A 23,725-nucleotide genomic window follows, 5' to 3' on the forward strand; every position below is an offset into this window, starting at 1 on the left:
TGGACATTTCTACACCTGCATGTGGGGCAGCTAGGCCCCTGGCTTCTATGTCTATTAAGGCCTTCTCCAGGGCTAAAGCTGCCAAACTTTCAAAAGCTTTACCTGCCAAATCTACTTCTCAGAGGCCTTCCTCAAGTTCTCAGAATCTCAGTCTTGCTGAGGACCTTATATCCTTGATTAGGGGTTCCCAACCTCACCCAGACAGGGCCTCCCAACCTCCACCAGACAAAAGGCCTAGGACTGAACCCTTTGAACCTGTCTCCTCTGATTACTCCATGGATGGATCTGATTTGTCAGACCATCAGGAAGGGGCCTATTCTCCTTACGAGGATTCAGATGCTGAAGATTCTATCCCTTCTGCCTCCCCTCCTGAAGAATTTTCCTTTGGGGAGACCTTGCACTCTATGAGGGAACACTTTCAATGGCAGGGTCAGGATTTTTCTGATTCTAGAAAAAGGCTAAGGACTTTTTTACATTTGCCTCAGCATAGGCCCTTAGCCATACCACCAGTGCTAACTGTAATTGATGATGTGTATAATGATGTTAGTTCTGCACCTGATTCTCTTCCTCCGGCCCCTGCCAAACCTGACAGATATTACAGGGTCCTGGATTCACACTTCCACCTGTATAAAGCCCATGCTGCAGACCCAGAAACTATTTCTCAGGGCCCAAAAGGTGTTGCAGCTGCCACTGCCAAAAATCCCCTACCCTCTGAAAGAGAGTCTAGAGCATTAGAGAGATGGGGTAAAAAGGTTTATACATCTGCTACTCTTTCTGCCAGGGCTTTAAACTGTCAATTCCATATGATACAGTACCAAGAATATTTGTTAGATCAGCTGAATAAGAAGCTTTCTTCTCCTGAACCTTTTAGACCATAAATCCCTTCAGGATTTGGTACACAACTCTCAGCAGGTCAGTAATCATTTCATAAAATGGGCTATGATGCACTGGAGGCTTCATTTAGATCAGCTATGACTGGGGCAGTAATTCGTAGGCATGCCTGGCTAAAAGAGCAATCCCTGCCAGACCATGTCAAGGCTGCTAAGCTCCTAGATGCTCCAATGGAGAAACAAAGTTTATTTGGCTCCCCTGCACAGGAGATTCTAAAGAAGGTGGAAGAAAAAGCAAAATCTGTGCAAACAGTAAAGGAATTTCTACAGGTCCAACCTCCGAGGTTCAGCAGAAACTGGCCTTCCAAAAATTGGTCCTTTCCAGACACCTCCAGAGCACAGAGAGGCAGGAATAGACGCCCTCGAGGCAGAGGTCAATCAAAGGGTGCCTATAGGGGCCGTCAGTGGCAGCCTGCCAACCAGAGGAGTACTGCCACAGCTGCAACTACAACCACTAGCACAGGACAGACACAATGACTTGACTCTGATTCCGCCTACCAGGGAACAACTGGAAGCTCCCTTGGGCGGAAAGCTGGCTTTATTCTCAAAAAACTGGCATTGCATTACAAAGGACACATGGACATTGCAAACAATAGACAAAGGATACAGGTTTCACTTCCACACTTTACCAAAAAGGAGCGGAATGCCAAACCTACCACCAAATCAGAAGCCAGAGGCTTTAAGACAAATCAAAAATTTACTTCAGATGAAAGCGATAGAAAGGGTACCATCTATGGAACAAGGCCAAGGATTTTACTCCAGACTATTCCTTGTACCAAGAAAAGAAAACCAATGGAGGCCTATTCTCGACTTGTCCGCACTGAACACATATCTCATTGTACCAAAATTCAAAATGCTGACCCTATAGCAACTTCTTCCCATGTTGGGCAAGGAGTCTTGGTTGGTGACTCTAGATCTCAAGGAGGCATACCTGCACGTCCCTATTCGACCAGATTGCAGAAGACACCTCAGATTTCTTGCAGGATCAGAGCATTACCCTTTGGCTTATCTACTGCGCCCAGAGTATTCACGAAATGCCTGGCATCAGTAATTGCACATTGCAGACTTCAGGGAATTCAAATCTACCCATACCTGGACGACTGCCTAATACAAGCGGACAACAAGACAAAATTGATAAAGGATTTGGCCTATGTCATACACCTGCTACAGGCCTTGGGATACATAGTCAACATCCAAAAGTCAAGACTAGTGCCATCCCAAAGGATAACCTTTTTGGGTGCAGATCTGGACACAATAACTCAGATGGCTTTTCTCACAGAAGAAAAACAAAAACAACTTCCAGATTATTTCATGACTTTGACAAGACAAACTCAGCTTACTGCAAGGAAAGTCCTGCAGGCCCTGGGTTTCATGGCATCCTGCATAATCTTGATCCCACATGCCAGGCTGCATATGAGAAAATTACAATGGTACCTAAGGAATGTATGGTCTCAACACAGACACAGTCTAGAAACCATGATACCAATCATTCCATGCCTTCAAAAGGAATTCCTGTGGTGGGCTCAGGCCTGCCAGTCCAGCAGAGGGTTGCCTTTCAAGAAACCAAAACCAAGGCAGACCATCACCATGGACGCCTCAGACATAGGATGGGGAGCACACATGGAGGACAAATGCATCCAAGGCCTATGGTCTCAAGGACAGCTAAACTTGCACATAAACCAAAAGGAGATGCTGGCAGTGAAGCATGCAATCGAGGCATTCAAACCATTCCTCCAGCAAGGACATCTGCTGATAAGGACAGACAACACCACGGTCATGTGGTACATAAACAAACAGGGAGGCACGCATTCCTACCCTCTATGCCGGATGGCAATGGATCTGTGGAACCTAGGCCTGAATCCCAATATTCAGCTGCAGGCCATATTTGTACCAGGAAAAGAGAATTCACTAGCAGACAGCTTAAGCAGGACTACCACGGATGCTCACTAATGGATGCTGCATCCAGACATCTTCAAACTCATAACAAAGAAATGGGGATTGCCAGAGATAGATCTGTTTGCCTCCCCCCTCAACCACCAACTGAAGAAATTCTGCTCAAGGACATACCACCCACAAGCCTGGAGGGTGGACTCTCTCTTTCAGCTGGAATGCCCTAATAGTGTATGCATTCCCACCTCTCCCATTGATGTACAAGGTTCTTCTGAAGATCAGGGAGGAACAGCCAAAGGTGATACTAATAGCTCTGGACTGGCCAAGACAACACTGGTATCCGCTACTGAAAAACATGTCTCAGGTGAACTCATGGCCTCTACCCCTATGGCCTCTTCTTCTAACGCAGAACAATTTCAAGACCCTGCATCCAAACTTGAAAACTCTGCAACTAACTGCCTGGAAAATTGCTTAAAACCAAACCAAACTGTCTTATCTCAGAGGGTCAAGGACATTATCCTGGAGGCTCGCAGACCCTCCACAAGGAAGGCATACTCAGCTAAATGGAAGAGATCCCTCATTTGGAGCACATCAAAGGGCACAGATGTTAGTGGCAAACCTAGCACACATCCTAGAATACTTAGCAGAATTGTTCCACAATGGCCTGTCTTACTCTTCCATTAAGATTCATGCTTCAGCAATTTCAGCAGAATACAATATGGATCCTCCTATCTTCTCTCACCCTCTACTCAGACAATTTCTGAGAGGGATCAAAAATGTTAAACCTCCAAGGAGATCCCCTCTACCTGCATGGGATCTCAATTTTGTGCTGGAAAAATTGACACTACCTCCTTTTGAACCAGCAGCATCAGCAGACTTACAGTTTTTATCTTGGAAAACTGCTTTCCTTCTGGCAATCACTTCAGCAAGAAGAGTATCCGAGCTACAGGCATTAATGGCAGTGCAGCCTTTCCTTATTTTTCACCAGGATAGAGTGTCTCTGAGAACCAATCCAACTTTCATGCCAAAGGTGGTATCCAGGGTATCCTTGAACCAAGCCATTCATTTGCCTACGTTCTTCCCTAACCCACAGAACAAAGGAGAGAAACTCTTGCACACCTTGGATATACACAGACAACTACGCTACTATCTGGACAGAACTAAAACCAGCAGAAAAACTGACCAACTTTTTGTAGCCTTTGCAACTGGGGTGCAAGGAAAAGCTATTTCCAAGCAGACAATTTCAAAATGGATAGGAAATTGCATTCGCTTTTGCTACTCTTTTCATGGAAAGACAGCTCCTGAACATATCAGGCCTCATTCCACAAGGGCCACAGCCACCACTACAGCTTTCCTACGAGGGGTGGCTACCAAGGACATTTTAGAAGCTGCTACTTGGAGCTCCGTGCATACATTTGCCAAGCATTATAATCTACCTTTATACTCCAGATCCCGTGCAGGCTTTGCAACTGCAGTTTTACAGGGGATCTTAACTACACCATCCTTATCTTAGTACCTCCTCCCCCAGTTTGGCTATGGTATTCTACCCATATGTTATGACTGCAGATGCATCCTTGAAGGACATAGTACAGTTTTGTACCTACCATAAATGTAGATGTCCGATAGGTATGCATCTGCAGTCAGGATTACCCACCCTCCTTCCCCTCTGTGGTATTCCCAGGGTGCTTACCCCTCTTTCAGCTAGCTGGGGGAATCTGTTATGGTGTATTTGTTTGTTTGTATATATGTATATATTTTTTGCTACTGTTTGGAACATTCAACATTTATCCAAATTTAGCCTTCCTAGAGGGCACCTGGCATCTGGGGCAAGAAACACTGAGGAAAATGGCGTCGGCTGATGCCTTTATACCCCAGAAGCTATGACGTCGGAGAAAGTGCGACATCAGCCGAGGTCAGACCCAGACTTCGGAATCCGGCCGACCGAAGGGCTGCCTGAGGCAGGACAACCCATATGTTATGACTGCAGATGCATACCTATCGGACATCAACATTTATGGTAGGTACAAAACTGTACTTTTTTCTTGTTCAAGATTCTAACAGTTATATAAGATTCTGTATAGCCAAAATCTACTGACTGGACTGGACTAGAGGCCACTATCTTAGTGCAGCTATCTACAGTATCATAATAACATTTAACTGTGTGCTTATTCTCCCTAAGAGCTGTCAGCAAAAGATTCTGAGTAGTACTGTCTGACAGTATTATTCAGGACCATCTCACACATGTTCTTGTCCCCATAGTAATGAGGCATGCTTTTTTGTTTGTTTTTGTATGTAACTGCCTTAATGTCTACAGTTAGCAGAGCTATAAAACCTTTTAGTCAAAAGTGTTAATGTTAAGTTGTCAATCTCGCCTTCATTCTTGCTTGATGGGTTCGGAGCCGATCCTCGGCTCCGACTCGGCACTTGCTAAGCTCGAGAGTCACTTTTACCAGCTCGAGGCAGCCCCATATCCCATGATGCAAGGCGGTAAGTACCCAGATCTCGTTTGCCACTTCGCTGATGAGGTCCTCCTTTTACCAGCTCCTGGTAAGTGATTTGCTACTTTGCTATTTTAGCCCCTTTTAACAAAAAAAACCCTTAATTGTTAGTTTTAATTTAGTTTTAAACATTTTCTGACAGAAAATTATCTGTCTCTTCTTATTTTTTTAGTCAGACTTTAACCCAACCCATCCCCTGTTAGGGTGTGTGTGTGTTTTTCTAGTTATACCTTTTGGTATATTTAATTTAATTTCTTTGACTGGTGTGTGTGTCTGTGTTTACACCATGTCTAAAGAAAGGGTCTCAGGCTTTAAGAAGTGTGACTCGTGCTGTCAGAAAATGTCTCTGACAGACGGTCACACTTGCCTGTATTGCCTGGGGCCTCTTCACCTGCAGGACTCCTGTGCTATATGTCATTCTTTCAGCCAGAGAGTCCTGCAGGAAAGAAGAAATAAGTTGATTTTGAGGGGCCTTCTTAAGCCGGAGGGCTCTCCGGCTAAGTCGGCTCCATCCAAGACTACTAAGTCTTCCAAGGCCCAGGCTTCTGTGTCCAAGCCTGCGGCCTCGGCTCCGACTCGTTATGAGTCGAGATCGGCTCCGGCTGGAGCCGATTCTGGCATAACTAAGCCTTCGGCACCGATGGCTATCGGTGCCGATTCTGGTTCGACCACTCGATTGTCGGCTCCGATCGGTTCCGACCACCATGTGGCTCAGGCATCGATGTCGGCTCCGATCGGCTCCGACACCGTTACTTTTGTGGCTGTATCGGCTCCGGCTGGAGCCGATGCATCGAGGCTACCTGTCGGCTCCGATAAGTTGTCGGCTCCGACAGGTTCAATAGTTTCATCGGTTCCGATGGCTCCTTCGAGGAAGAGGTCTAGGTCTCCTTCCTTGGAGCCGATACTTCGGCTCGGCTTCACCTCTCCTCTCGAACGGAGCCATCGGAGCCGATCTTCAAGGTCATCCAGGCTTTCTGACCATGATTTAGAGAGAGTGGTCAGTAGATTACTTAAGTCACAGGCACTGGCCCAAATGTTACATAGTCCGTCTCAACAGATGGCTATTGGTCCACACCCCATTGCAGTTCCTCCTTCAACTCTACCCCAGAGCTTGGAGTTGGAGTCTTCGGGAATGGTTACTGCTACGGCTGAGGGACAGATACCCCCTTCTGTTCCTTCAGCCTCTACTCTTATCTCCTCTTCGAGACCTTCCTTAGAGGGATTCGGTGGATGGGCTTCCATGGTCTCCTCCGAGTGGCATCGGACCCTTGTCCGAACCCGCTCTTCCCCTTGGAGCCTCGGCCTTGGTGAGCTCGGCTCCGACATCTGCCTCGGAGACTTCCCTTTCGGTGGTCCCTGGAGTTCCTTGCTCTTGAACGGGTTCTCTCGGACCTTCCTGGGAGGGAGCATTCGAGGTGATGAAGAGTGTGCTGGCCACTGGTATCAGCCAGCAGTCTGTTCCCTTAGCTCCTCCCTCTATAGTGCCTGTTGACATCTCTGCCACTTCTCTTGCTACAGGACCCAGAGATCCTCCGCCTCAGGTTTCCCCATTGGGAATATCCCCCTCTTCCGAGGATTCTCCTGATGTTTCGGGAGATCCTCCTAGGAAGAGGACTTGTAAGAGGAAACATGTAGACTCCCCCGAGTCTATCACTTCAGATACTGACTTAGATGAGTCAGAGGGATCCCCAAGATCCCCCTCTGAGGATGTCTCCTTCTCAGACATCCTAGAACTCCTTAGAGGGGAAACTGGCCCACCAATAATCCCTCTGAGGATGAGTCAGTATACCTAGAGGCGTTTGGATCTCGGCCCTCCACCACCTGGGTGTCTCCGCCTTTCGACCCCCTTATGCAGGTTATTGCCCGAAAGGCGTGGGCTGCTCCTGACTCTGTAGAGCCAGTCCCTAGGAGGCCTTCAAAATTTATTACTGCCCCGTGTGATAAGCAATTCCTCACTAAGGGTGTCCCCGCTGATGCCATGGTGGTGGCTGCTGCCACCAAGAAGGAACTTGCAGATCCTTCCGTACCCGTCCATCCTCCTAATAAGGACTCTAGGACCATGGATAGGTATGCAAGCGGATGTTTTCCTCAGCGACCTTTGCTATGCGTTCGCTGAATTACCTATGTCACTTCACCAGACTCCAAAGGGATATCCTTAAGGAGCTAGGTGATGTTGTACAGGATCCTACTGCTGCAGGAGCTCAGGAAAAAATTGCTTCGCAGCTAGGAACCCTTAATTCCATTGCAAACTCCTCCATGCGGCTAATATCATATGCTGCTGATGGAGCGAGTAGGGCCGCAGGTACAGGTGTGGCTCTTAGATGCCAAGCCTGGATGCGGCTATGTGACTTTGCAGATCCCTTTAAGTCATCCTTCACAAATTCTCCCTTTGATGGGTCAGCTTTGTTTGGCCCTCAAGTGAAGGAAACTTTGACCAGGTGTGAGCAGGATGGCAAGACTCTTTCTGCCATAGGAGTCCGTTTTTCCACCCCTTCTAGACCTTACCCCAAAGGACAGAAAGGTGGCAAAATGTGGTTCCGCAAATCCCAAGGAGTCACGCCGGATTCACGTGGTCAGTTTACCCCTAGAGGCAGAGGGGTAACAACAACAGACGCTCTAGAGGCAGAGGGGTCCAAAACCAGGGAAACAGAGAGCCTCTCTCTGACAAGCCCTTTCAGCATCCCTGAGATGTTGCCCGGCTGTCCATCCTTGGAGGCAGTCGGGGGAAGACTATCGCTGTACCCAGAAGCCTGGCGTTCCCTCACTCAAGACAGATGGGTACAGTCGATCATATCCGAGGGTTACAAAATTCCTTTCGAGGAAAGTCCTTTCTATCACTCAAATTCCCTTCCAGATGTACCACCTGGTCTAAGGGAAATTGCAGAGTTAGAAATCTTAAAACTTCTGCAAAAAAGAGCCATTCAGCCAGTTACAACAGATCATTCAGAGCCCGGAATCTACTCAAGGTTCTTTTGGTCCCCAAAAAGACGGGAGACTGGAGACCAATATTGGATCTCAGCAGACTCAACAAGTCTGTGAGGAAGACAAGATTCCGAATGGTCACTCTTCAGTCAATTCTGCCCTTCTTACAGAAGGACAACTGGATGTGCTCAATAGATCTTCAGGATGCGTACTATCACATCAAAATTCACAGACGCTCCAGGAGATTTCTCCGCTTTCGGCTGGGGTCCAGTCATTTCCAGTTCAGAGCCCTGCCCTTTGGTCTCACTACAGCCCCCAGAGTGTTCACCAAATGCATGGCAGTGGTCACGGCTCACCTGAGACGTCAAGGATTCCAGGTGTTTCCGTATCTCGACGACTGGCTCCTTTCAGCCACCACCAGGCATCAGCTTATTCAAGCCAGGGATTACACAATAAAGCTTTGTACTCTTTTGGGCATCTTGATAAACTTGAAAAGTCATCCTTATCGCCCTGCCAGTCTATTACTTTCGTAGGCAAACTTAAACACTGTTCGGATGTCAGCTACCCTTACAGATCAAAGAGTTTCAGACATTCAAAGTCATGTCAGGATCATTCTAGCCAACAAGAAAGTACAGGCCAGAATGGTTCTAAAGGTATTAGGCCTCATGGCTGCGGCCATTACTCTTCTTCCCCTGGCTCGCTTCTACATGTGCCTTCTTCAGTGGATGCTGTTCACACAGTGGTCGTACCAACAACTTCCAATGCGTCACCAGATTCTGGTGACACAGACTTGCAAAGATCATCTTGCTTGGTGGATCACATCTCCCCAGGTTCACCAAGGCAGACACTTTGTACCCCATCCCGGTAGCCACTGTCACCACGGATGCCTCCCTGATCGGGTGGGGGACATTATCAGGGCAGGATGGTTCATGGGACGTGGCAGCCGTTCGAGTACCACCTGCACATAAATGTCCTGGAGATGAGAGCAGTGCTTTTAACGTTGCAAGCCCTCAACGACTTTCTTCCCGTAGGGACAATTGCAGTCCACACAGACAACATGTCTGTAGTTTGGTATATCAACAAACAGGGCGGAACCAAGTCCTACCCCTTGTGTTGAGAAGCGCTCAGACTATGGCAATGGGCAATCTCCTCTCATTGGTTTCTGGTAGCAACGCATATCCCTGGGAAAACCAACATTGTAGCGGACAGATTGAGCAGAGCTATTCTCATGCCTCACGAGTGGTCTCTCAAGCAATCTATAGCGGAAGAGATTTTTCTGGAATGGGGTCGTCCATGTTGGGATCTTTTTGCTACTCCCCAAAACAGCAAATGCCCAGACTTCTTCTCTCTCTTCCCTCTTCCAGGCCATCCCCCCAGAGACGCTCTGACCCAGGATTGGCCCCAGGGACTTCTTTATGCCTTCCCTCCATTTCCTCTGATCCCTCAAGTTATCCAGAAAGCAACCGTTTTGAGAGCCAAATTGATTCTCATTGCCCTTTACTGGCCTCGACAAGTTTGGTTCCCATTCCTCCATCGTCACCTTTTGGTGCAGCCGTGGCATCTGGACCCAGTGCCAGATCTTCTGATTCACCAATCCGGTCAGCTGCACCGGTCCATCCCTTCTCTCAACCTCACAGCATGGTTGCTCCACTTCCTTCCTTAGCCAGGCTTCCTTTGATCTCTAACCCAGTTAGAGACATCATAGTAGCTTCTTTAAAATCCTCTACCAGGAGGATTTATGCAAGCAAATGGAAACGTTTCTCTTATTGGGCTAAGGCCAAGAATATTGATCCTTTCACTGCCCCTGTTCAGGCAGTCCTGGACTTCTTAGCAGAGATTTTTCATGCAGGCTCCTCTTCTTCCACAGTCAGAGTTCAATTGGCTGCTATCTCGAACTTTCATGTCGGGATCGCAGATCACAATATTATGTCCCATAGGCTCTGCAGGGCCTTCTTGAAAGGAATTTTCCTGCTAAAGCCTCCAATCAGGAATCCTCCTCCTCAGTGGGATCTAAATTTAGTGCTGACATCCTTGATTCTTCCCCCCTTCGAGCCAGCTGTTTCTTGTTCCCTGAAATTTCTTTCTTGGAAAACTTTATTCCTAGTGGCTATTACATCGGCCAGGAGGGTGTCTGAACTTCATGCTCTATCGGTTCGACCCCCCTATTTGGTTTTTCACAAAGACAGAGTATCATTGAGAACTAATCCGACCTTTTTGCCTAAGGTCGCCTCAAAGACCAATTTGAATCAATCCATTGATCTGCCTGTATTTTTCCCAAACTATTCAGACAGAGCCGAACAAAACTACATTATCTTGATGTCCACCATCAACTCAGATATTATTTGGACAGAACAAAAAAATTTAGGAAATCTGATCAACTTTTTGTTTCCTATGCGGATAATAAGAAAGGCCTTCCTGTTTCTAAAGTGACCTTGTCTAGATGGCTTTCTTCGGTCATCTCTGAAATTTATCTGCTCAGGGGAAAACAGCTGTGCTCAAAACCTAAAGCACATTCAACTAGGAGCTTAGCTACTTCTACAGCCTTTCAAGCTAGACTTCCTTTAGACACTATTTGTGCAGCGCCACTTGGGCCACTCCTCATACTTTTGTTTCCCATTACAAATTGGACTTGGCCTCCAGGGACAGAGCCAGTTTTGGCTCTACAGTCCTCAAGAGTCTGTTCCATTGAGCCACCCAGGATAGAGGTGCTAGGACGGTCCCATCAAGCAAGAATGAAGGCGAGATTGACAACTTAACATTAAGAAGTTGTGTACCTACCATAATGTTCCATGTTAGTTGTCTTCTCGCCTTCTTTCTTGACCCTCCTCCTTCCCCAGGCCTGGACAGACCTTTCTATAAGAAATTATTATGCTAAAGACCATTCAGACCTGGTCCTTCTTCCATCCTGTAAGTTTTCTTTCTTCCTTTTGGAAGTGTTTTTATGCTTGGTGCTATTGCCCTTTGTCATCAAACGAGATCTGGGTACTTACCGCCTTGCATCATGGGATATGGGGCTGCCTCGAGCTGGTAAAAGTGACTCTCGAGCTTAGCAAGTGCCGAGTCGGAGCCGAGGATCGGCTCCGAACCCATCAAGCAAGAAAGAAGGCGAGAGAAGACAACTAACATGGAACGTTATGGTAGGTACATAACTTCTTATTACATGACACCCATATAAACCCTCTAGTCTTATCCAGCAATATGAAAAAGCTGTTAACCAGGTTCTGCTGTACAAATACTCTGTACTTGTTTTCAGTCTAATAGAACTTCCTTGGCACTGAAGCTTGAGGGACAGTTATGACAAAATGTTCTCAAAAGCTTACACAGTTTGCTGTCTTCAAGTATTACATAATCAGGAAACACTACTAGAGACTTTGTTTCTAAGTCTGGACTGATTCAGGCTTGTACTTGTTTCTGTCAGCTTTAATTTAAATTAGCAATCGCATTAAACTGTTATTTTCCAGTTTCTAAACATCAGCTTGAAAATAGTAACTTTTTATATAAATAAAACAATCTAACTTACTTAAATGCAGCAGTCTGAATGTTTTCAGCTTTACTTAGAAGTTTTAAGTTAAGGGTGCATCTCCAATACTGCTTCCTACACTTACTGTAGGGTGCAACATAGCAGAACAGAATAATAGCTTCCAGGAGCCTTAGGGAAGAAAAGGCAGTTTAAAAACAGCTTGAGGGTCATCTCAAGGTAAGAAAAAGCTTCACATCGAAGTTAAACATTCTTTGAGTAAAAAAATGGCTTAGTGAGGTAAAAAAGGGAAAATAAAGCTAAAAAATGGTGCCATGTTTACTAGTAGAAGTTTCATAGGTTCGTAGGTAGGTACTCGGCTATCGGCCCAAGGGCCTACATAAGCCTAGCCAACAAGGTTCCCTGGCTTATGCCACCCAAGAAAGTTATTTTCCTGTGCCACTGTTGAGAAGAGACACAAAAGTGATCCCCGGGGTGTATTTCCTATTTCCCATCCACTCATCAAGATTTTTCTTGAAGAGTGCTAATGAAGAACTTTGCTTGATACAGATGGGTAGCCTGTTCCAGAGTATGGGAAGTCTCTGGGACAGGAATGTATCCCTCCAGCATGTCCTGTTTATTGTAGTGACAAGATTTAGGTACCTAGAGCGTGTAGCTTGGAGGGATTGGGATTTCTTTAGGTGTAGCATGTCCAACAGCTCTGGGTTTGACATAGCTTTATATGTTAGGCAGAGATCACCTCGGAGTAGGCGATATGCTACGGAGTAAAGCTGGAGTTTTTTTGAAGTGGTCGGTGTAGGGCATTTGTTTGAGGCTAGTAATCCTCTTTGTGAGGTACTTCTGTGGCCTTTTCAGCTTCTGCAGATGTCTTGTGAGGTACATTCCAAAAGGGGCGTTGTACTCTATAATGGGTCTAATGAGTGTCAAATAGAGGGGAACAATGAACTCTTTTTTTTCCTGGATGAGAACCCTTTTATGATGAGGTGTGCCACATAGAAGGACTTCCTGACTACTGTGGCAATGTGACTATCAAAGGAGAGACTGCTGTCCACCTGGGTCCCAAGGTCTCTTATCACACATTCGGTGTTAGGTAGATTGCTGCCTATGTGGTAGTTCATGGGTACAGAGTTTTTACCAAAGGGGATGACACTGCACTTTCTGGCATTGAGCTTGAGGCCATGGCTCTGACACCAGGCATCTGTCTCAGTGAGGCCTTTCTGTAGGATGTCCACATCATTTGGGGACTTGACTATTGCTCCTACTTTGCAGTCATCTGTAAACTTCATTAGCCAGAGGCCTTCTGTGTTAGCCTGTACTTCAGAGAAGTAGATACCAAACAGGAGAGGTCCCAGGACGGAACCCTGTGGTACTCCACTTGTCACTGCTTTGACGTCAGATTTGGAGTCTGCAACTTTTACTGTGTGGGTTCTGTCAGTGAGCCAGTTGGCAACCCATCTTGTGATGTAGGAATTTATACCTAGTTTAGTGAGTTTTGCTATAATTCCATAATGGGGGATGGTATCGAAAGCCTTGGCGAGGTCAAGATAGGCTGTGTGAACCACCTTACCCTCATCTACAGCTTTGGTGACCGCCTCAAAGAATTCGATCAGGTTCAGGAGGCATGATCTGCCTTTCACAAACCCGAACTGGGTGGAATCCAGAGTTTGGAGTTTACCAATGTCTTTGTTTATGAGTTCCATGATGATACGTTCCATGGCCTTGCAGACCAGGCTCATCAGGCTAATAGGTCAATAGTTCCCGGGATCAGTGGTGGCTCCCCCTTTGTAGAGTAGGATAACTGTTGCTGTGCGCCATTCAGTGGGCACAAAGCCTGATGCGAGGCTATTATTGAACATGGTGCTTAAGTGCGGAACCAGTTTGTTCTGAAGTTCATGTAAAACGCAGCCTGGGATGTTGTCCTGTCCCATGGATGCTGTGTTTTTGGCTTTAGAGAGTGCAGCTTTTACCTGCGTAGTTGTGATTACAGGGACTCTGCATTCTTCCTGTATTGATATGGGCCCTTTAGGGGGTGGGTGGGTAAAGTTAGCACTGAACCTATACAGTGTAGCAGATACTCTAACATTAATAAGACATTAAATTGAGCATTTAAGGTTAAATAAATGAAAAAAAAAACATATCTAATGTAATTAAGTTATTGTGACACTTTATATTATGCAATTGGTTAAACAAGCTGCGTTGGTATTTTAATAAAGATTTATACATGTATGCAGCACGGAGCCCTCCCCCAACTCGCTTAAAAAAGCAGTTGCACACATTAGAATTACTAACAGTGCTTTATTTGGAAATCAACTAATTTTTATTTCTGTTTTCTTTTTGGCTATAAATTATCTCAGTATGCAATGAGATTAAACTTTTTTAAGCAATTCCTTAATAATATTGCTGTACGTTAACTATTTGCTCTGTGTGTTAAATGATATTTAAACAGCATCAATTACCATAATGATGCTGTAAGTATGAATTAAGAGACATTAATCACTAACAAAAAAAAAAAGATTAGATTATTTATTTACCAGTTGATTCTTTGAGAGATGAATTTGTTGTGGCAGCTGAAGTCTCAGTTATTTGTTTCATCTTTTTACATCATTCCATGTATTTTTTTCAGATGTTCTCTTTAAAGAAGACTGGGGAAAGTCCATATCCTCTAGGATGGTCATTAGGTTACTGTTATAAAGGAGATAGCTTCATCCATGTTATTAAAGATTCTTGTACCATAAGATGGGTGTATTTTGATTTTTGCTAGATGTGATATTTGGGCTCCGCTGTTGTTTTGTTTCAGATGTTTAACCAGTGGCCAGAGTAGTCATTGTCAAATCTGATGGGTGTTGGTTAAATTTTAATGGGGCTTTCCTCTAAGCTGTTTTTAACACTAGTTCCTAATCAAGATAAGAAAGGAATTTTACAACAGTAGATCTTGGTGTTGCTGTGGGCACTGGCTTGCGAATTGCCCTATGACCTCTTTCTATACCAAATGAGAGCCCTTCTTGCAAGTCTAAAATTTTGGGAATCCAATTATTCAAAAATAAAATCATGTTCTCAATTTCTGTTTTCTCTGGTGCTCTGAAAATTCGAACATTGCATCTTCTCTCCAGATTTTCAGGGTCATCAATTTTATTCATTAGCCATGTGTTTTGTTGGAGAAGAAAGTCTGTGTACAGTTCATCTTCCTTTAATCTTCCATCAGTGTTGGTTATGGCTGTCTCCGTGTCCATTATTTTATTTTGATATTGTTGAAAAAGGCCTCTAAAAACGTCATTTTGTTTAGAACTATTCTCACTTAAATTCTCCAGCGTTTGTTGGAAGTCATTTATCTTCAGTGATAGTGGCTGTAGAGTTGAAGACACCAGCTGTAGTTCTTTCCCCAGTACAGAATCAGATTGTGAAGACTTGGAGCTGTTCATTTTCCTTCAAGTTTACTCTCAAATAATTTGACTGGAATTGTTTGGAATAAAAACTTCAAAGTTTGTAAAGTTAAAGTTTAGATTATTAGTAACTAGATTTTATAAAATTTAAGTATATTTATTAGTGTGTGTTATGAATGTATGTGTGTATGTATATATATATATATATATATATATATATATATATATATATATGTATGTGTATATATATATATATATATATATATATATATATATATATATGTATATATATATATATATATATATGTATATATATATATATATATATATATATATATATATATATATATATATATATATATATATATATATATATATATATATATGTCTCATTCATGTCTATTATATTAATTTTATAGAGCTCAGAAAAAGTTCTGTGCTTAGCTGGCCATCTAGGCTCCACCCCCATTTTTGTGTTTCTGATGCTTGTTTTAATATTCTAAAAGTTAATTTCCTGTAAATGAGAGTTAAAGTTCAAAATGCATTTCCTGCAGCACAGGCAGTTTGAACATGGAATCTAGACTGTTATAAGCTGAAAAACAGTTTGAGGTATGTGAAAAAAAGCATTCCAAAGTAATTTAACCCTAGGTAGGGAGGGACTGAAAAGAAGCAGTTACTGTAAAAAACAGTCAATAGCATCTCTAATTTTTTGAATAAGAGCCCAAGTAATGAACAAACACCACACAAGTTAAACCTATTAAAAGAAAGTGAAGTAATGTATATAAATGATTTTCATGCAGCCCAAACCAATCAACACAACACCCACTGCACTTAGATAAAGCTCATCACATACAACCATATTCACCAGATAGAGTAACCAAAAATAAAAAAGACAGATTACTTGAAATTATGTATAGAAAGTATATATAAATTAAGTGGATTAGTTAAACATGTTAATATACACGCCCCACATACACATTACTCTTTGTTAGAAAATAATGTTTGAGAGAATTTAAATAAAATAATAGAAACTTAAGTAATATTAGTATTTATATATCCACACACACTATCTCAATACACACATACCCTACCACATACACACTACTCTGTATGTTTGAAAATAATGTTAGAGAGAATTAAAATAAAATAATAAAGGGACTTATAAGTAATAGTAATAATTTCATATGTACACTATTTCAGATACTGCAGAAAAGGTATTTTAATAATGTATTTTATGTTTGTTTTACCTTCTATTTGATGATGATCTGTAATAGATGACAAAATTGAATACCAAGATATTTTAAAGGGACGTATACGTAATAGTAGTAATTTCATTTGTAGACTATTTCAGTTACTGCAGAAAAGGTATTTTGATAATTTATTTTTTGTTTGTTTTACCTTATATTTGATGATGAACTGTAATAGATGACAAAATTGAATACTAGGATATTTAGACAAAGTAGAAAATGAGAGCAAAATTACTTTTCTTTAAAATTTTCTCTATTTTTGTCCTTCAAAGACCAGCCATGTCTTGTTGCTTGCCTCTTTAAGGTGACAGGAATCCAGTCCATATGTTCTGCTTGATCAAAAAGTTTCTTTTTCTATGAAATGTCCATTGCATGTTCTAGAGAATTACAAATTGTCTGACCTTCTGGTAAACATATAATTCTGGCTGGAAAAATTAGTTGAGCTTTAATGTATATCTTCTTTAAGTCTTTTATGAATGGAATACATGCTTTCCTTTTTGTCATAACAGATGTAGGTATAGTCATTGTCAAACCTGATAGTATTATTTATTTTTATTAGAGAATTTATCCAAGCAGTCTTCAGTAACCAGGTCCTTGTATTGGCTGGAGAGATATTTTTACAATAATAGATCTGGGGACAAGAGGATTTTTCTTCAAAGACGTTGAAAGATCTGTGGGGGCTCTCAATACCAAAGGAGAGAGCTTATGATAAATTTAGAATTGTAGGCATCCAGTTAGTTAAAACTGCAAAATATTGTCGTCTTTTTCTGGTATTCCAACTATTTCTTCTAGATCTACTTTCTAGGTCATCTAGTTTTCCCATAAGCAAAGTATTTTGTTTTAACAGGAATTCTTTGTGATTCTCACTCTCTTCCATTCTGTTATCCAAGTCATTTAATGTGTCTTCTGTTGCTGAGATCAGAACAGATTGTTGTTTTATTGTCTCTTAACATTTCTGTTTGTTTCTTTTAATCATCTTTTATATTGTCCATTTCTATCTCAAGTTTGTCAAGTTGAACAAAAAGCTTCTGGATACTGCCCATTATAAACTTATAGTTCCTTTTTCGCTGAGTTGTCTTGAAACTTTTTTGTGTGGCTCATTCTATCACAACAGTCAATAAAACTTCTGACAGGAAAAAATCAAAGAAAAAAACATAAAAACTTGATTTTTCTTTCAAATGGTTGTCCAGGTTTGTTTAAAAGACTCAAAATGTATAAGAAAATACATTTTTGTTAAGTTTGTATAATAAAATCCTGTCAGAAAAAAGAAAATAAAGCAAGAGATAAGACTTTGTGCAGTTAACAGTTTACCATCCTGGCCACGTCCTCATACATTCTACTTCTCACATACATTTCTAACATGGAGCATCTGTTTAGCACCTCACCTTTCTTAAGTTATCAGCACATAAAAATCAATATATCCTCAAACAGGAATGTTTTCTGCATGTGCAACTAACTTTTATGTATACTCGAGTATTGTGTCATAAGTTTTACTTTTTAAACATTTTTTATAGTTTACAGACATGAGATGCCTGCACTGTACCTGTGCAGTTTCAGCACTGTTATTACAATATCTTCTTGTTCTGGGGTTGTTTTGTTGCAAAGCAAAACATTAATATACTACATTTGCAAGACACTGCACATTGGGCAACTGTGCTACTGTGTTTTTACTTCCTGGGATTTCTTGTATTATTTACATGATGTACAACAGCATGAGTAGCATAACAGGTAGTACAGTCACCTTTGGTGCTGGAAGACCAGGAGGTTGTGGGTTCTATTCCCATTCTGAGTGATTGGACTGCTGAAATTACAGTGCAACATTAGGGAGTGCTGCACTCCTGAGTGTGTCACCCTTCTGGTGAGATGTTAAATTGAGGTCCTATCTGCTAGAGTTGGTGACAGCTCAAGTGAATGTAAAAGATTCCACAGCACCTGTCAAGAAGAGTAGGGGAGAATGTTCCCTAATGCCTTCTCCAAATTTCCCCTAGTAGTATAAATGCCACCTCAGGTCTCCCCCCTGAAAAAAGAGGTCTTTAGCCTAGCGGGACTAATCCCGGTCAACACAGAATAAATAAATCTCTACATACAACTGTTTTGCTAAATATTATGGTAGTGCATGATAAAAGGACATCTAGCAAACTGTACAATGGAAAGTACACAGTGCATTTCTAAACAGTTAAACTGAAATTAAGAGGAACTGTAACAGAAGTTCACATAGTGTATTCACTTATCTGTTTTATATTGTGAACCCTTTTCATGTGTTGCCTTTGGTATTGTCTAATTGCTTCATAATATGTTGCTTTGCAGATTGATACTGCCAGAAAGTACATTGACCATCACATTCAGAAATTTGGTTTCAAAAAAGCCAATGTAGAGTTCATTCATGGCTACATTGAAAATCTCAAAGAAGCAGGGCTGAAAGACAACACCTATGATATAATTATGTAAGTAAGCAGTGGTTAAAATTCTGTCGTAAAGTAAAATGACAGTAAAAAGAACAGAATCCACACTGTGTTTTGCATTATGTTTTGGCTCTTTTAATAAGCTGTTATTTTGTGCTAAATGTTTCATTTTTAAATTACAAATGGCTTTTCTACCTCCTTGCAGAACTCCATTATTGAATGTTTCATTCTTTTAAAGCTAACTCTGTGGCATAGAACTATAAAGCAGTCATTGTGACCCAGGTGGCGCAAATTTGATTAGTGGTTGGAACAGCTGCTGGAGCTGGAGGGTAGAGAGACATTTTGAAGGTGTTTAACCTGCTTGCCTGTCTTTGTGGGGTGAGAAGAGATGCATGTCCAGGGGCATGTGTGTTCACATGACTTCCCACTGGAAATTAGGATGTCATACGTTTGTGACTGGTGGTAGAGGTGGGAGAGTGCAGGTTTATTCTGTACATGGAGGAGTATAGCAACCATGTGCTACACTCATTGTACATTCTGCTTTCATGGCTGTTGGGCATGAGCTGAGAGGTCAGGGTTTGCAAAGCCACCTAAGCACTCCAGCCACCAGAAGCAACAGTAGCACCTCTCAGATCCACTTTTTCCCAATCAGCATTCGTGCCAACGAATGATTAGGGCTGGTGACCCCAAGACTGCTGACAAAAAAGTACTGGACAAGCAAAACTGAAAAAAATAAGTCTGCAGTTACTTTGCTTGGGACTTTTACAGCAGGATCTCTTTTCTGAGAAGCTTTTCACAAGTATCTGCTTTGCATTTTGCTTTATGACAATTATTGTGATAGCTGTCTTTATGTCAATGAAAGTGTTCTTTTGCAGCATTTTAGGCCATGAGCTGTGTGTGTGTCCACATGTGTATGTGTGTCCACATGTGTATGTGTGTATATGTTTGTGCATCTCACTGGTGTTGTCTATGTAGCTTAGACATTCAAAATAAATTCCAGGTGCCTTGAAAACTGCACTTGCTTGTTCAACATTTTTACTGATAATAGAGATTTATTTGCATCTACAGAATTCCACCTATGTTTGATGAAATTAAGCCTTATAAAAGCTGGAAAAATGGAATTCTGATTTGGATTTGAGTTACTGAACTGGAAAAATGAAAGCATGCCTTGCAACCAGAGAATCACTCACTTGGAGTGTGAAATGCATTACAGTGGAGTTTTCAGCATAGAATTGGACATGGATGAAGGGTATACCCACTTTAATAATGAGATCTTATGCTTTATTCTTGAGAGATAAAAATAAGTTTTGATTTATGAGTTGTATTGTAATTTTGATTGGTTCTTAGAGACAGTGATTTTGTGTAAAGATGCAGTCAAATTCCTAAATATAATATACTGTTTTTAGATGTAGTGCTTTCTATAAGCTGTCAGGAACCACATGCTTAAATGTAAAGGATGTACAGTTACCATTAACAGTACATACTGAACTTGGTTTCTTTAGAGAAGTCATCCCTAAAGTGCATTTTTGGAGAAAAATCATTGGGTCCTGCCATGGGCATTAGCCTAAGTCAGGACAGCATATTTCACATTGCAGAAATGAAGCAGCAAGATAGGGGGACAAAAGAGCTCTGTGAGACTGCCATTACTGAGTAGGAATCCACTAGATAAATATGACAGGAGATCTAAATGTGCTGTATGTCTGAGCACTTATCATTGGGCATAAGAACTGTTCAAATAGAGGTGAACTAATTAAAATAACTAGAAAAAACTTTTCTGAGGATATAGAACAGATAGTTTTGAATGTGACATGGAAGAATTATCATGGAAAGGATAAATAGAGATGTAGTAAACCTTCAGACACTGGACCCAACCCAATTTGGTTTTGTCAAGGACAGATCATGCCTATTCAACCTGGTGGACTTCTTTGAGAAGGTCACCAAAGCAATGGATGAGGGAAAAATGATTCACACTGCCTACCTTGACCTGGCCGAGACATTTGATACAATACCCCACTCGGGCATTGTTGACAAACTCAGGAGGTTAGGTACAAACTAATATGTCACCCAGTGGCTAGCCAGCTGGCTCACAAACAGGACCCAGGAAGTTAGAACTGGGGAGTCCACCTCTGCAAAGAGGCCAGTCACAAGTTGAGTTCAGTCAGCGATCAGTCCCTGGACTGCTCCTTTTTGAGATTTACTTCTCTGAAGTCAGGGCCAATGTCAGTGGTCTCTATCTGACTAATTTTGCAGATGATTGCAAATTAGAAGCTGTCATTGACTCCCACACTGACACAAATGTTCTCCAGGAGGGGCTGACGCAAACAACTAGTGTCAGAGCCATGGACTAAAACTAAATCAAAGAAATATATAGTAGTATCCTTTGGGAACTCATCCATCCCTGGTAATTGTCATGTTGACAACACACCCCTTAGTGCTGACCCAGTAGTCAGGGACTTGGGGACACACATAGATAGTAATCTAGCCTTTGACCATCATGTATCTACAGTAGTGAGGAAATCATTCTATGTTGCGCAACTTATAAACAAAGGTATGGCATCCAAGTCCAAGGAAGTCATTGTTCCACTGTATTCGGCATTCATCAGACCTGTCATTGAGTACAGTGCCCCCTTTGGTATGTACCTAACCAGGCATATCCAACAGTTGGAACATCCACAGAGGTTCCTCACTAAAAGAATACAGAGCGTAAGTAAAATGTCATGTGCAGACCACCTCAAGGCCCTATCCCTGTATTTTGTCTCCTACAGGCTTTTGAGGGGAGATCTATGTCTGGCATAGAGGGCATTGTCAGACCCCACTCTGGACAAACAGCACCAGAATTACCTGATGATGTTCTTCGTGTTTCACTGTTGCAGTCATCACACTTGGGTTATCTGCCTGAAAGTCTTGGGATTTCTGCTTTGATGCGACAAAGATAGCTCAATGACGAATAGTTCGGGTGTTAAACAAGGCACAAAACCAACGGTGAGGAACGTCGTGGTCTGGGCCTAAACAGGTGACACAGTAAGAATAAAAATTTCTGTGAGGTATGTGCTTTCCACAGGCAATACAGTTAACTTTTTCTGACATCGGTTAGAGCAAGAAAAAAAGGATCCCCAACGGGGTACTTAGCTTTAGAAGACTTCAGGTTTGAAACTCGAACAATGGAAATTTCAGGTAGCAGCCGACCGGCACTTGTGAACTGCTTCTGCTTCGGGCTCCCGCACAACAAGAAAAGCTGATGTAATGGCATTGGCTGCATATTTTATACCCCTGACGTCATGGAAGAGGCGACAGCATCCGATGCAGAAATCCCAAGATTCTGGTATTCGGGCCAACTGAGGGCTACCTGCAGGCAGATAACCCAAGTGTGATGACTGCAACAGTGAATACACTCGAACATCTACATTTATGCTAAGTGTACACACCTGTACTTTCTAAAGACTTAAATCTTGCCTGTGTTATAAATAGGACCTGCTGGAGAGAGAGGTATGTAGCCCAGAGACTACCCCTGTCTATGGAACATGCTCCCACTCATGTTAAGCAGAGTTCCCAGTTCAAGTGTAACTTGAACAATTAGATGGGGAACAGGAAATTCATCCCTGGTTTGGCACCTGTGTCTCTAATGGACTCAGGCAACCTGTAAATGGTTCAGCTCCCAAACCCCTGCTTACATTTATTAAGGGTATCAAACCTGTCAGAGATTTGGGATGAATGGCAAAGCTTAATAAGGCCCTTGTGGTCGTTAGCCTAGTAAACACCTATGTAGTAGAATTGCTTGGGGAAGGTGTGGTAGATACTGTATAATGTGCATGCACTCTTATGAAAGAAAAAAATATTAGATAGCTATATTATTAAACTGAGTAAGGAAGACATTGAAAACTGATATACCTAGTAGCAGGCCTTTCGAGTTTGGAGTTAGGACAGTACTAAGTTTCGCCAAAATCCTGTAAATGCCAGCAAAAATAGGACAAGATAAGTGTGTCATTAAACCAGTAGTAGTCCCACTTGAGGGTTTTTTGCAGAGTAAGACATCTTTAAAAATGGCAGGGACAGTCTGGATATGGAAAATGACAAACAGTGGTGCTTAAACAAAACTGACTTTTTATTTAGTAGCTCTGGATTGTGTTATATCAACATTCTAGATAAAAATTGTGTGAGGAGAGTCATTGTGAGAAGGCTGCCCTCAGTTTCAGAAATTAAGCTCAAGAAGGAGAAGCAGAACATTTTAAAATAAACTGCATCTTTACATAGGATTTGTTACTGTAGACAGACTCCATAAACTGTTTTGTAGTCAGGAAACAAAGCTTCTTGTGAGGACAAACCTGTGTACCTTCCATGGTAGGTATGCCAGGAGCAGCCTATTGGAAACTGGTCCTGGGGGGACAGCAAAGCCAGTGTGGGGAGATTGCATCTCTTTGCTGAGAATGTTTAGAGATCTCACAAGACATTCTGGAGTCTGTTGCTGGGACTACAAAGGCCTGGTTCACCTTGGTGAGTTTGCTACTACTGTGAACCTCATAATGACTAGTGGTGTAGAAAATGAATGTGATGAAAATAAATTCAAAGACCCACTTTAAAGCTAGAGGAAGGGCTTTATATGCTGTCAGAATGGTCAAAGATAAACTGCACTGTAATCACATAATTCAGCAGAAGATTTTGTCTAGATAATTGCCATTTAGAAGAAATAGAAAAGGAAGTAAAAAGCTGCTAAGACATGGGTATAATACTGGAATAGAAGTTAAACTTCAAAATGTATTTTATGCAAGATGGCAACTATGTAATTATATTGAAATTCATAACTTCATTTGATAGAAGTCTTTTAATGTCAGCCTTTAATTTCATAGTGGCATTTTCTACTGAAATATGCATGCTTGGTGCAGAATCCATGCAGTAATGGAGAGAGAGAGACCGAAAGGACAGTGGAAATTAAAGACACCAATTCAAGAAAATTCCTTATTCAAGTAATCAGTCCTGTGTGGAATGGCTAAGAATTCTGAATCAGTAAAGTGTCTCTTATC

General features: G+C 42.2%; 1 protein-coding gene across 2 annotated transcripts in view; it reads left to right on the top strand.

The window, feature by feature from the left end:
* Positions 1 to 23,725, top strand: part of AS3MT (arsenite methyltransferase) — a gene marked incomplete at its 5' end in the record, with an annotated part of 471,486 nt that overhangs the window by 201,215 nt on the left and 246,546 nt on the right. For both annotated transcript variants that reach the window (XM_044056556.1, XM_044056557.1), the window contains 1 exon segment: positions 18,613 to 18,749. In XM_044056556.1, the coding sequence (XP_043912491.1) occupies positions 18,613 to 18,749 (137 nt within the window).

Source organism: Protopterus annectens, chromosome 14.part0, assembly GCF_019279795.1.
Source record: "Protopterus annectens isolate FY-2018-M chromosome 14.part0, PAN1.0, whole genome shotgun sequence".
NCBI lineage: Eukaryota > Metazoa > Chordata > Ceratodontiformes > Protopteridae > Protopterus > Protopterus annectens.